The sequence below is a fragment of the Glycine soja genome, chromosome 8, assembly GCF_004193775.1.
Source record: "Glycine soja cultivar W05 chromosome 8, ASM419377v2, whole genome shotgun sequence".
Lineage (NCBI taxonomy): Eukaryota > Viridiplantae > Streptophyta > Magnoliopsida > Fabales > Fabaceae > Glycine > Glycine soja.
In genome coordinates, this window is record NC_041009.1 from 47,105,001 (window position 1) to 47,120,619 (window position 15,619).

Genomic DNA, 15,619 nt, shown 5'->3' on the forward strand with positions numbered 1-15,619 from the left:
ATATATATATATATATATATATATATATATAACACAAAATTTATCTTATCATCACATTATTGTAAAGTGGTAAAATCTTACTGTAAATTTATCTTATTCAATAAAAATGTAAAAAGATTGAATCTTATTAAATTCATTAAAATGTTTTTAAATAAATAATATATATACAAATAGTGTAAGTTTTTTTACATTGTCTTTGCATAACAATTATGTATAGTTAATTAATTTTTTATAATAATAATCTATAAATTTAAATTAATTGATAATGTAGAAACTTAATCAATTGTGCATGTCTATAAATTAAATACTTTACTCTGACATTATTTAATTATAAATATAAATGTTCTTAAATTATGAACTAATTAAAATTCACCTTTGATATAATATTTCAAGTAATTATTATAAAAATCAATAATTTTATCATACAAAACAACAATAAAATTATATAATTGAATAAAAATAAAAATAAAAATTCTTTTAATTATTGATGAATTAAAAATAATTCATAAATTAAACCCTTGTAATTATTTATATCATCTAAGGTCAGTGGTTTTATTTGGAGACCATCAAGAAACAGGGTTCAAACAAAACTCAACCTTCACAACCGAAACATCATCCCTGCTGGAGATAACATCAAATGCGTGTTCTGTAATGACAGCTTGGAATCAGCGGATCATTTGTTTTTTCTGAGTAGCTTTGCACATGAAATATAGAATCGGTGTTAATGTGTTATGTATGGGGAGGAGACTCGAGAGTACTACCGGGAGATATTCAAAGTCACTTCTGGCAGCATACATATTCTGTTCAACGAAGGAAGCTGTGATCAAGACCCAGTTTTTGATGATGTTATATACTTCATGGAACTGAGGTGGGTAAGCAACTAAGCATGGCACAGAAGCGCGTATGGTGTTACATGCTAGTGGCTATGCCACTTTGTTTGAGATCCCTCACATTCTTCTAATGACTCTTTTCCTACGTATCCAAAGTGCATCTTCTTTTGACAAATGCAGCCTAAGTGGTTAAAAAATATCATGGTCACAGACAATGACAACTGAACAGATGTGAGAAAATGTTAGTGGTAGTCAACCAAAGTGGGTATGTGCACCATGGCATGCTCATCTTTTCAATTATACACTCGTGCAGCATAGTGTGGATTGTACCCTGATCCATTTTATTCATGATTATCTTCCCATGTACCCCACTCTTGGGACAATTATACACTGGTACAAAAAAGCTCAGATTCAAGTGCTTCCTAATACAATTTTTGGCTTGAAATATAGAAAGTGAAAAAAAAAATCAACCAGAAAACCCTCGAGTTTATTATACTAATCCAAAAGTTTACAAATTTGATCCATAAGGATAGTTACCAGATTGTCCATTCCAACAGTATTCCTAGCTATCTTCAATGTATGGTGGTACTTGACATAAATTACAGCAAGCCTAATGTGTAAAACAGACCACATGCCTTAAGGAAGCAGGTGCCTTGTGCTGGCCTTTTGTCCTTGGCATAGTTTTTGCTGGAACAAAACCACACCAATAAAATTAATCTTGAAAAAACAATAGTTGAATAAAATACCTTTTTCCCTCTCTTCAGGTGAAAGGTGCACATTACGTGAACTCATTGCCAGGCCATCATTATCACGTATTATTTCAGCACCTATGACTTTTATGGAAAAATCAAGATCTCAAACCTACAAAGAATCAATCAGAGTCAGTCTACGTGGAACAACATCAAACAGATCTGGTACTAATAGACATCAAACAGAAATGTAAGAGTTAGTGGAAATAATAGCCCCAGTGATAACAGAATGCAAAGCATGGAAAGAGAGAGAAAGACTGAGAAGAAAAGATTGGGAAAGAGGCAGCAGACCCCTCAAATTGTTCTTCCTTTTTTGCCTTCTCAGTATTCCTCTTTAACTCTAGGTGCTACAGATCTCTATTTTATTGCCATACTAAACCAACAATATGGAATTAATCTGTTTTACTTCTAGTATCCCATCAAGTAAAAAGTGAAAATAAATATACCATCCCAACATGCAGTTATACTTACCACCTAAACCAAAATAATAGAACCTACACATTAGAAAATATTAATAGTTAAAAGGAAAGTTTTTTTCTTGAACTTAATGATAGCACTCCCACCAAACACGATTTCAGATTGTTACAGAAAAGGTTTGCATCTAGAAATAAAATAATAAACTGATATAATTACTCTATTAGACAAGATAAGCATTGTGCAAGTGAATACAGAGTAATTAAATAGCTGTTGATTGATAATCAGATAAGCATTCCTCATTGCACTCTCTCTTCTACCGCTCTACTTTGTACCAAAAGCAACAACAGTAATTATTATTGTTCAACAATTTATATTTAATGGAGGAAAGTGACGTAAAATTTTCAGGTAATACACAGTAATATCTGTCCTTTTTCAAAATCCTTACAATGAACTAAAAAATAATAATTTGATGAAATTTTTTGTTCAAGAAACTATAAAATGAAGCTTCGTCACCACAGTCGCCAACCCTCTGAAGAAAACGGGCCTGCTCTTCCCAGCTCTCGTGCCTGGGTTTACGTAGATGGAGAGTTGGCGGGCCTGGGCCACGAGGGAGAGGTGGCCCGCGTGGAGGAAGCCCATGGTGGGGACCAGCCCGATGAGCTTGCCCTGGGCCCGCATCGAGCGATCTCTGCCTTGTCGGTGATGACCTTTGTTGGGGTTGGAGCCAAAGTTAATGATGACTTTGGGATAAAGTACGTTAGTTTAGGTGTGCATTGGATTTAGAAGGCGGCTGAAAAAGATGGAAATAGAAGTGCTTGTTTTTGTCTTTTGAACATAATTAATTCATCCATTTCTGGTTTTATTATTTTGCCATCTGTTATTCATTTTAAAATTGTCACATCTGGTGCTAGTATTTTTAAAATTTTGTGATTTTTATTATTTTTTAAATAAAAATACTCATTTCTCTTATTTTAGAAAATTTATAATTTTAATAGAATTTTGTGTATATTTAATTATTTCTCTTTTGATCAAATTGAATCTTGAATCTAATATATTTATTTAGAATATCCTTAAAAAATGATTGGATTAATTACAAAAGTAAGAAATAAAATAAATAAATGTAAGTAAAATTAAATATTAAACCAAAATTATGGAGATCAAAATTGATATTCTTGTAAAAATAGAAGCATCAAATGTCTCAATTTTAAAATATGAGAACAAAAGTTACAATTTGAGTAAAATGGATGAACCAAAATTAAATTTAAGTATAAAAATATTTAATTGAGATGGATTTAGAGAACTCACTTTGGTCACAACAAGTATCAAGGCTTATTAAGTGCTTAGAGAGATACTTATTTGGGTACTTTCAAATTCAATCCTTAACAAAAATAATTTATAATCGAACTTTACTTACCAACAATAAGATATCGTTTAGATTAATCAAAACTTATTTCCCTTGATGAACTAAAAGATTAAGCTATTCTTGTGGGATATAAATCAATCCTTTATAACTAGATTAATGTTAACTATTAAGCAAAATAAAATAAATTGTTTTCTTTTCATTTTCCAAAATAGAAAAAGTTGCATAGACCCCCTTAAAGTAGCCAAATCATGAGATAGGACAACTTAGTCTCTTAATTTGTTTATGTGTATTCATGAGTTTTTTGAGCTAGAATTGTGATTTTTTTTTGTTTCACTTTAATTCCTAGAAAGGAGAAAATTGAAGCAGAGTAGGACTCATTTTCACATGAATAAAATTCATGAAGTTAAAAAAAGAAAGAATAAAGTTGGACAGAAAAAGGAGAAGAAAATGGTCGTTGAAGGTGGTCATCACAAGGCTCGTTGAAACTAAGCGGCATATCTAAATTTATTTAGAGTGTGCTTGGATAGGGTAATTTAACTAGGTAATATATTTTTTTATAAGGAATTAAGTTCTTTTTTATTAAAAGTAACTGTTTGGATATTTTAGTAAAAGAAATTCAAAATTTTAGAATTTTAAAAAGAATTTTAGTTAGTTGAAAGAATATAATTTTAAATTCTATCTTCAAGGGAGTGAATTTGGAAATTGCTCTCTTCGTTGCCATTCTCGAGTACGCCATGCCTCTTTCTTACTCTAAAATGTTTCGTCGCGGTGGCCGCGGTGACTCTAAACAACAACCAAATTCACGCCGCAGTGGCTTCCACCATTGGCGTTCCTTTTGGTACCGCACCTATTCGTGCCGCGTTGCCCGTCTTTGAGAATCTCTCACTTCTGCTGTTGAAAAGTGAACAATCATTTCCAAGTCCAAGTCGCTGATCAAGATCTATTTCATTATGATGTTCGTAATCTCAACCACCGAACTCATGCATTTCATTCTAACAATTTCACCATTTTATTGACTTTGATTTTCTGGTTTGAATGTTAGTGTATCCAAACACATAATTTTAAAAATAAAGAAATTTAAATTGAAACATTTGAAATTTTCAGAATTTAAAACTCTTTAGAATTTTAAATTATCTCATCCAAACACACTCTTAAAGAAGAAATTCTAAAGTTCACGTTTTACATTCATGTGGAATAAGTGACCATTTGTTCGCAATCAAATTTCTTTATGTGACAACCATTGCATCTTTCCTTCTAAATAAACCTAAATTAAAAGAAGACTTCCAATAACTTCTTATTGGAGTTTATAAGATAATAGGCTTATTACTTTGTTATCATCATTAATTTACATAAAGTTCTTCACTTCATTTAATTCCTCACTCTTCCAAAAAAGCAACACCCTCCACTCCATCAAAGATAGGAAACAGAAAACAAAAAGAAGCTAGTTCTCCATAAACACCTATTACCCATCCCAATGTATGAAAGCTATACACACAAAGTATGAACTTAACATGCTAATTGGTCTCTAAATGAAGAAATCTCCTCAAAAATTGGAAGTCTCTTTGATCTAATAGGCCCCCATTCATTCATCAATTGTTCCAGGCCTTTGATGAACTCATCATCCAGGCCCAAAAGATCTGAGAAATGTGGTGGAGGTAGCATGGATCTCAATTCTGTTAGGAGATCTTGGGCCCGTTTCCTTGACTTGCTATCATCTGAGCCTGGAAGATTTCCTTTTAATACATCATCCAGGATCAATTGTGCCTCTTCATATCTGGCTTGTCTGATGAGGCATAGGCCCAAGTTACAGGCCTTGTTACAATCTGGATCAATCATTTGGACTTTCCGATACACCACTTCTGCCATCATGTAGTTCATCTTTTGCATGTAGGCCCAGCCCAGGTTTCCCTGTACAATAATGTTCAGACAAGTCAATGTCCAAAAAAATGATAATAATCTTTTTTTTTTAAGTTAACAATGATAATAGTTTTGTCAATTCCTTAAAAAAAAAAGTTTTTGTCAAAATCACAATCAAATGAGAATGGAGTGGAGGGAGTATGTTATATAGATTATATGCAAAAATCAAGGCAATTCTTAAACTAACTTTCAGCAAAGGAAAAGTATAGTAATTTCTAGACTAGATCAAATACCAGTAATCTTGAAGTTTCTTGTTTCATAGAAACTTGGAACTTCTTGCCATGAGACCTTGCTGTCTTAGAGAGTTTCCCATTGAAAGCCTCACCCTGGTATATCAACTTCAACTTTCGCTTCAGCATTTCTATTTGCTCATCTATTTTTCCACATTTCTATCATTTCAACAAATGAAATTTAACTTAGAAGTTAATTATGAGACCCAAGTATAAAGACACCCATTCATTCATTGTACCAACAAAGAATAAAATTAAAAGACACGTACATCGTACCCAAAAAAAAAATTGCATTCTTCACAGCTAGTTAACAGGAAATTTCAACGAATCAAATAAAAGCTGTACACACTAGAAAACAACTCTTCAACTAGTTGACCTTCAAATTATTGAGGAAACTCTTTAATTATTTGGGTTCTACATCTACAAAAATAACAAGTATTTGCGTTTTGTGGCTTATTTTAACATAACTGAAAAAACAATGTAAAAACTAATTAACATCTTCAGTTTCATGCTTTCATCTAATTTCAAGGTTGTTTACAAATGAAAAATTCGATTCGTATTAACAAGGAAACGAGGGAAAAAAAAGTAAACGGACAAACATGTCAATATCAAAGAAATAAAAAAATATTTAATTATTCATTTAATTCATATAATTATAGGAAAAAAAAATTCCTTTTAGCCTTTATACTTAAAAAACAGATTCTTGGTCCTTATGCATACTATTTTTTAATCCGTTTTAGTCCTAGCCGTCGAGATTAAAAGGATAAAAAATTACGTGTAAAGATTAAAAAGGACGTTTTTAAGTATAGGAAATAAGAACCTCTAAAAAAAAGTATAGGAATTAAGAAGGAAATTTTTTGTAACTATAATACCAAATGAATAATTAAACAAGAGCTTAAGGAGATTTATACCTTGTAAAGATCTATTAGTACATTATCAAGGGACTCTTGGGATTGTTTGGAGCAAAGGCTTCTAAATGAACGAATGGCTTCAATAGCTTCTTCAGATCTGTCCAATTGCTTCATCACTACTGCCATATCCTTTAGAGCACTGTTCACTTTATCCCCAGAATTTATTGCTTTCCGAAACAATACAATTGCAGCTTCTGGGTTCTTTTCTACCAGCTTCATAATTCACATAATTACCATTAGCATTATTATTGCCACTACTTAACTATATCTTTGATCAAGTAAGAATTAATTACAGCAACAAAAATGAATTGTTTAAATAATTAAATCCAGTTTCGAAAATTGAATTATTGATGGTTCTTGAATGAATGAAGATGTTAATTATGTAGCTGGGCATGCTTAGGTCTGACATAAGGGAAGTAGATGGTAAAGGTCATATTTTTTTCCTTTTGGGGCAGTCTCTTCCATTTGTGTGTGAAACTAAAGGAAACAATACTAGTTCTCTTCTCTCTCTCGTCTTTGTTAGTTACGATTATTAAGATTACACGCTTTCCAGTTTCAACTTTGGAGGAACAAAGGATGAGAACAAACAACAACAACAACGTTGTGAACCTGGACGGCTTTGCGTCCTCGTTCCTTTTCCTTTGGAGATGATTTTAAATTAAATATTTCTTTGAAAATCAAGTTAGAAAAAATTGTTATTTAGCTTTCTTGAACATAGACACTAACCTAAAATGTATTTATTTAATTTGTTTAACAATTCAAGATTATAACACAATTTTTATTTATTCGTGAAATATAATGTTTGCTTTAATTATTTTTATATAATATAATTTCTTTTAAGGTAAATAACCACTTCTGTCCCTTGTGTAATTCGCTAACAAATGCATTCTTGAAAGATGAAAATACAACATTGTCTCTGAAGATGTAATTAGGGCAACAAATATATCTGACGGTTAACTTTCGTCCGTCACCGTTAATAAACTAGCTTACGTGGTACTTAGGGATAAATTTGTCACTGGTTGTCGACGTGGATTGCCAGCATAAGGTAGAGACATATTTGTCATAATATGCATAAGGTAGAGACATATTTGTCATAATATTTTTTTAATTTTTTGTCTTACCACTCATGAAATATGAAAATACAAAATTTAGTGTCTAAAGGTATAAAAAGTACAACAAATATATTCAGACGTTAATAATAATAAATTGTGACTAATTATTATTATTATACTTATGTAATATATTTTTTAAATTGCCTTTTAATATATATTTTAATTATTTTGATTTTCTTGTCAAACCTTAATCTTTACTGTGAAAAAAAATTATCTTGTATCTAATAATTTTATCAAATTTCTACTTAATTTCTTACTTTTAATCTTTAAAATTATTTCATATCTCAATTTCAACTTAAGTACCCTTATATTTAGATTAAAAATAATATGTTGAGTAGAAAAAACAAAATTAGTCGCGGGACCAAATTTATTTATTTTAAAAAAATATTTTAATCAACTACTTTTTTTTAAAAAAAGTCTCAAAATTTAAACTAGATAAAACTAAAGTGAAATTATAAGTTCTTTTCCTTAATCAATAAAATGCATATATATACCTCATATATGAAAGAATATCTTAGATAAATCTTATATGCTTCCACTTTTTTAAAATGCATATATATAACCTTAAATCTTCTGGTAGTCGATATCACATATCTAAATCTATCTATGTAACATAAAAACACAACTATGTTAAAGTTTGGAATAAAATGTGTATTAGAGATCTAGCCTATTCTTTAATTTTAAGATGGTGTGTTATTTGATGACCACTCAAAAAATTTAAAATATATGATAATGACACTTAAAATTAATTTCATTGTTAAATGGATCTTGACATTTTGAACCCCCTCAAATAGGAGACTCTATTCAATATATCACCTCCTATAATTAATAGTCAATATCGCCTACATAAATCCGCTTATATATATATAATTGAAAGCACACAACACTATTACATATTGTTTTTTTTTTTTTTTTTGTCTAGGCTCAAAGATTAAGAGTGTCTTTCAACCTAGTGGATCAAAGGTTAATCATGCTTGTTGTGTGATTATCATTTGCCCAAGGTAACTTTGCAGCAAAAGAAATCAAATATGAATTCTCTTATTAGATAAATTGTTCATTCACATGTAAATACAATAAGACCTTACACCACTGCATTAACATATGGATTTATGGGTTTTCTGCATAGAGTTTAGTTGGGAGGAAATAGAGGAGGATTAAACTTTTATTGTTCAATTCAATTATTTGAAAGGAAATGGAGGGAGTGGAGGACAACAAAATCCCACCTCATCCAATTTTTGCTCTTCTCCAATATTGGAGGGATTTGGAGAGGAAGGGAGGAGACTTAAAACATTTATTCATACCAATGTTTTGAAATATAAAATTATAAGGGTATAAAGGCAAATTATTTTTTAAAAATCCCTCCTTGTGAACAAAATAAGAAAATATTTCCTCCCCTCCTCTCCTTTAAAATTCCTCCATTCTCCTTCTTGAATATAATGTCTAATAAAAATCATTTCCCCTCCATCAAAGCATTTATTCATACCAATGTTTTGAAATCTAAAATTATAAGGGTACAAAGGCAAATTAATTTTTAAAAATTCCTCCTTGTGAACAAAATAAGAAAATATTACCTCCCCTCCTCTCCATTAAAATTCCTCCATTCTCCTTCTTGAATATAATGCCTAATAAAAATTATTTCCCCTCCATTACAATCTCTTACCTCTCATTTGAACTAATTATCAGTCTCTTAAAGAAAAAATTGGAATAGTAAATATATATTATATCTAGTCAACTCTTTAAGTTTGTGGAGGTGTGTCACTCGATGATCACACAAATAATTTAAACGTTATGATAAGGACCCTTAAAATAAATTTATCATTAATTATTTTCTTCCCTTGAAGTAAATCAAACATCATATATTAAAAAAAATGTTTAATATATTTTTAAGATATTTAAATTATATTTTTTATGTTCGAACAAATATTATATTTAGTATAATAATATAATGAGCTCCATTAAAATGGGAGACATTGTTCAGTACATCTCATTGAACCCTATAATTAATATTCAGCACTACATTCTTGAATCCATATATATAAAACTGAAAACAAAAAACTCTGTTAAAGGAATGTTTGAAATACAAAGTGTATAAGAATTCTGGTCTATTCTTTAATTTTGTACGGTGGTGCATTACTTGATGATTGCAAAAATAATTTAGGGTCTATGATTGAGATCCTTAGAATTAATTACGTTGTTAATTATTACCTTCCATAAAGGTAAATCGAACACCATATATTAAAAACTTCATTTTAAAATAAGTTTTCTACATATTTCAATTATGTTTCTTAGATCAAAATGAACTTATGCAACAGGGCATTATATCTAATATAATCATAAATGGACTTTGACATTTTGATCCTTAAAATGAAGAATTTTATTCAACATATCACCTTGAATCACCAAATAGTTGACACCACATATCTAAATCTATCTTCATAAAATAAAATAAAAACACATGACTCTGCTAAAGTTTGGAATAAATGTGTATAAGAGATCTAGCCTATTCTCTAATTTCTAATTTTGAGGTTGTATATTACTTGACGACGACACAAATAATTTAAAATCTATGATAAAGATATTTAAAATTAATTTTATTATTTAATGAACTTTGACATTTTGGATCCCTCAAACTGAAAACACCATTCAGTATATTTCATTGAATCCCATAATTAATAGTAAGCATCACATACCTGAATCCATTTGTAAAAAATAAAATTCATACAACTCTGAAAAGATTGTAACATAAAGTATATACAGTAAAGTGGTGTCATAATAGTGTTTGAAACTAAAAAAATTATAAATATTTCTATAAAATTTCTCTGTTTCATCCGATTCCCTAAACTGATCACTTACTATCATTTTTACCTGTAAACATGTATTAATATTATTACTTCAGTTATATTTTTAATTTTTTTTGAAGTAATGTAATTCACGTATTAAACTTTTTCAGAGACTTATTGAATGTAAAAAATATCACATTTTAGTATTAATACTTGAAATTTGTTCTTGTAAAACTTTTAGTATGTTTTTCATTCTAATAAAATTGAAATGTGTCATTTTTTTTACCTTGAACATAAGTTTGGATAACTCAAATCTACAATGATGACTTTTTACATCAACTATGAATATAGTTAATGTGAATGTGACATTTTTTACATTTATTATGTATATAATTGATGAAAAATGTAATATTTTTCATATCAATTATACACATAACCGATCTAAAAAAAATAATGCAAGTAGGATCGAAGGTCCAAAATTTTCAATATTGTTTTGCATCCTCAGAAAATTGAATTATTGAAAATTTAGTAGGATCAATGAATTTCAAATATTTTCATATGAAAAAGAAAAATATATTTTAATTTTTTAAAGAGCATATAAACTTGCTTATTGCCACACAAATAGTAGTTATACACTATACTTGATTATGGCATAAATAATTTAAAATTGTGATAAAAACTTTTAAAATTAATTCCATTATTAATTATTACATCCCATTAAAGTAAACCGAACATCATATATTACTTAATTTTTATTATATTCTTAAACCTTAGCTCATAATTTATGGGATTTAATTCTAATTAAATGCTTAAAAATTGCGTGTTTATATGAGTAGGAACGATTTATTTAATAAAAAAATTTGTATTTGATTCTCGTATTTAATTATAATGATTTCAATTATATAAAAAAATAATGACTTCAATTTTAATCTCGTATTTAATTTTATGACTCATATGATAAAGTTGCTTACTTAATAGGTAATTTTGAGGAGGATGAAATTGTGTGACAATATGTTTTGAGAAACGTAAGTTGGTGCAAAAGTGACTTGAACTCATTTTAAATTTGTTTAGTAATAAAATTTTAATTCTTTATACATTCAGGCCTCTCAATATCTAAAGGTTTGTTGTATATATACTTTTACTTAAAAGTATGTTAGTAAGTTGTGCTTGTAATTAATATTGGATTTGTTAAAATACTCCTTATATATAGAGAGAAAAAACCTCCACACCTTCACTTGAGGAGATTACTAAACTTCACACTTTATTTCAGACAAAAAGAAAATTCATTTTTTTTTTCATCAAATAACTTAGTCTCGAGGATATTGCACAGTAGCAACTTAGGATTATTAAATGTAATTCTAGAATTATTTTTTTTCATTCTATATGTTTTATTATTTATTATTTTTATTGAACGAATAGATCATACATTAAATATCATTACATATTCTATTAATTTTTTTAATGTAAAATAGTAATAATAATAATAGAATTAGTGATTAAAACAAACACAAGTGTTTTCTTTAATCAAAACCTTATGCTCTTTTTCTTCTGTGAATAATGAATAAAAGAGTACATGATTAAAATGGTAAATAATAAATATAATTTATTATTATCCATAATAAAATTTGAAGTCATCAACCATTACATGAATAAAAGAGAAAATAATTAAAATATTAGTTATTTTATTTATTTATTATTAAAAAAAACTATAAAGGATGCACCAGAAATACATAAAAAAAAAAACTATATCATAAAATTATCGTAATCAAATTCGAATCGGATATGAATACACCATCCAAAATAGTCATAACTCATAACTGACAAGTTACAACTAACTAGATATATATTATGTGTACGTGTTTGGAATCGTGTTTGGAACGTGCTTATGTCTAACTTTTTACGTCAAATTAGAAAAAGATGTGAAAGTTACTGAGAGTAGCTTCACGGTCGACGTGGAAAATTACGTCAAAGAACTGTTCCCAAACACATGGATATATCGACTGAAAAAAAAAAACTAGATATTATATCGATTATATTATTATTTATTGACTGCTATTTATTATTTAAATTACAAGATACAAGCAAACCTTATCCTTTTTTCCCCCTCACCATTTTAGGAAGAAAAAGGGTAGAGGAAGAACAGGTAATTAGTGAAGAAATTAAGGGGCTATTTGCAGGAGCCTAAACCTAAGAGCAATATTACAAAATACAAAGATAAGGAAAAGTTATTAACATGCCAATTGATCTCTGAAGGAAGAGATTTCCTCAAAGATTGGAAGCCTTCTTGGTCTATTATTTGTGTTCCATGCATCTAGCAAGTCATCAATCCCTTTCACAAAGTCATCATCAAGGCCCAAAGCATCCATAAACTCAGGTTGGGGCAGATTAGCATTCAATTCTTCAAGCAATTCCTCAGCTCTTTTTCTTGATTTGATTTCATCAGACCCTGGAATTATTCCCATTAAAACTTCTTCAAGAATGTAATAGGCTTCCTTATAACGAGATTGTCTCATGAGGCATAAGCCCAAGTTGCAAGCCTTGTTGGCATCTGCATCTACCATTTGTGCTTTCTTGAACACAACCTCAGCCATCATGTAGTTTTCCTTTTGCATGTAGGCCCAGCCCAAGTTTCCCTGCACCATCAATCAATATATTAAAATCTAATTTCAGAAAGAAAAAAAAAAAGGAAAGAGTTTGATTTTTATAGTGAAATTTTTTACATGATCAACTAATAAGAAATTATGACAAGTTTGACTTTTAATAATTAATTACTGTAAATATCTACATATTTATCCTACGTTATAATATATAATTAAATAACAATATAAGAGCCTTGTATATTTTACTCAAAAAAATATTCAAACCTGAAATTCATATCTTATCCTAAATCCAAACAATTAATAAGGATCTAAAAAAAACAATTAATATGTATTTGACAATTTTGGCCTAACTGCTGGGGAGTCACAAGCTGAATATTGGACTCTGCTATGGCTAATTAATTGTTTGATTAAATAAATTATTTATAACTGACCATTGTATTATTTTATTTTATTTTCACATCAACCACATATTTCTTCTTCTTCTTCTTTTTTGACAGGGATCTCAACCACATATTTCTTGTGATTATCACATAAGATATTCTTTTTCTCATTCAATCGATAAAACAAATTTGATTTTGTTTTGTTATTGTTGATTCTTGGGTCAACTGTTCATAATCCTCTTCCCATGAAAGTTAAAACAATCAAATATTTTTAAGAGCTTTGTTATATAGCACGATGCTTTCTAAGAGAATTCACACCATATTCAACGCTGGCAGCATAAACGTTTAATATGAAGATCTAACAAATGATCACCAACTATGTTATATATGCATAGTAGCCTGAGACTTGAATTATGTTTAATTAGCATTTTGTTTAAAAGCTTCATGATGTGCTTATATTTTTATCTTTTTTCTTTTGAAGTTTCAATATCTAAGCAAATATATAAGAAGAAAAAATGTCAAATTAGTTCAAACAAATACAATAATTTAATTAGTACCAATAATCTTGCAGTTTCTTGTTTGATGGAGACTTGGAACTTTTTGCCATGAGAGCGAGCAGTTCTCGTGGTTCTTCCATTAAAGGCCTCTCCTTGGTAGATTAGTCTTAGCTTTCTCTTTAACAATTCAATTTGCTCCTCTATTTTTCCACATTTCTGTCTTCCAGGAAAACTATAAATTAGATCGATCATATATATAATTATTTAATTAATGAGTAAATATCATTATCATATTAACTACTACTACTATTAAACAACATAAACCTATATTTTACCCAATCTCTTTTATATATAGTAAGCAATAGTATTAAATGAAAATTATATGTCCATATATTATGAAGCATATAGATTTTAATACCTTGTAAAGGTCAAGAAGAACATTATCAAGTGACTCTTGTGAGTGTTTGGAACAAAGGCCTCTAAAAGATTTGATGGCTTCAATTGCTTCTTCAGATCTATCTAATTGCTTCATCACAACAGCCATGTCCTTCAGGGCACTGTCCACTTTATCCCCACAATTTATTGCCTTCCAAAACAACACTATTGCTGCTTCTGGGTCCTTATCAACCAACTTCCAAGAAAATAATAATAGTATTTAGTACTACTATTAAACTATATTAATTATTCTTTCAAATATATTAAAGATCCTATATGAAGAAAATACAACAACTGTTATTGTCATTTGGTTTGGCTAACTAGTCATAGTTGTATTGTATATGTCGGTGTTTGCACACTCAAGTGAAAGCTAGATATGATGCTCTGATCATTATCACATATGTTTCTCATTATTAAGTGATATTCATGTTTTAAAGATTAATGCACGATAATATTAGAGTCTTGCTCACAGTCGGTATTGTATTGAGAACTAAACTTCAAACTTAACCACCAGGCCAGAAAAAAAAAAAAAGAAAGAGAGAGAGAGATGGGATTTTATATCATATGAATAACTTGAAAAATTAAAAAGGGAAAATATAATCCATTGAATTTGTAAGATTCAATTTTATGAATCTTACAGAAGCACCAGATCTGAAACAAGTGTTGGAAAAGGAATGTAGGAGTTAAAGTACTTTACTATATAGATGAAGTAAAGTGGGAAATGTTTAAAGTCAACAATATACAGTAGTTCATTACGTATCCATGCTTCAGAATATGTTCTTGAGAAACAAACAGAGCACCACTTGTTTTAGAATGATGCCATACATATAGGTCAATTCCGAAGAACACTTTTTTCAGTAAAGCAATAAAAGTTTTTCTATTTCGGTACCAAAATCTGTCTCAGAACCCCAAAAAGTACTATAAGAACGGCAGCATACACTTTCAATTACTCCAAATATTGTGAATTATAGAATTCTGGAACAACAAACCTCAAAATCTAACATAAAATTAAGAGGAATAAATATGGTGCAGTTACCAATTATTTGGCTATAGATAATTTCACTTGTGTATAGGAACAAAACGGTATTTCAGATACCAAATGAACAGAAAAGTGAAACCAAATTGAAAAGGGTAATTAAGCATATATACCTGAGCATGCTTGGCTTTGACATAAGGGCTATCTCCATAAGGCACCTTATGAATAACATGATAGAGGTCATCTTTCTTTCCTAATTTTGAACTCTTCTTGCACACACTAATCCCTTCCATCTCTCTAATTTGTGACAATTTTGTTTCTCCTGTTTTTAGGTACACATGCACCTTATGATGATGAGGAAGAGTGAGAGAGGGATCTCAAATGTGAAGAAGGGTTGGGTCTATTCTCATAAAGAGAAACCA

General features: G+C 29.4%; 3 protein-coding genes across 3 annotated transcripts; all 3 read right to left on the minus strand.

Moving 5' to 3' along the window:
• Positions 1-1,150: 1,150 nt before the first annotated feature.
• Positions 1,151-2,749, minus strand: LOC114424256 (pantoate--beta-alanine ligase-like; the record flags this gene model as incomplete). The annotated part of the gene is made up of 2 exons (XM_028391098.1): positions 1,151-1,685; positions 2,483-2,749. Coding segments are annotated over 2 exons (486 nt in total), but the record flags the coding sequence as incomplete, so codon positions are not given.
• A 1,955-nt stretch (positions 2,750-4,704) lies between these two features.
• On the minus strand, positions 4,705-6,703 carry LOC114422455 (protein SULFUR DEFICIENCY-INDUCED 1-like). The gene is made up of 3 exons (XM_028388818.1): positions 6,418-6,703; positions 5,510-5,665; positions 4,705-5,267 (listed from the first exon to the last, which is right to left on the minus strand). The coding sequence occupies exons 1-3, from the start codon at positions 6,634-6,636 to the stop codon at positions 4,866-4,868; spliced, it is 777 nt and encodes a 258-aa protein (XP_028244619.1). The 5' UTR covers positions 6,637-6,703; the 3' UTR covers positions 4,705-4,865.
• Positions 6,704-12,330: 5,627 nt separating this feature from the next.
• On the minus strand, positions 12,331-15,619 carry LOC114424172 (protein SULFUR DEFICIENCY-INDUCED 1-like). Its single transcript, XM_028391025.1, has 4 exons — positions 15,371-15,619; positions 14,205-14,417; positions 13,847-14,002; positions 12,331-12,942 (listed from the first exon to the last, which is right to left on the minus strand). Exons 1-4 carry the CDS (start codon positions 15,488-15,490, stop codon positions 12,538-12,540), a joined length of 894 nt encoding a protein of 297 aa, XP_028246826.1. The 5' UTR covers positions 15,491-15,619; the 3' UTR covers positions 12,331-12,537.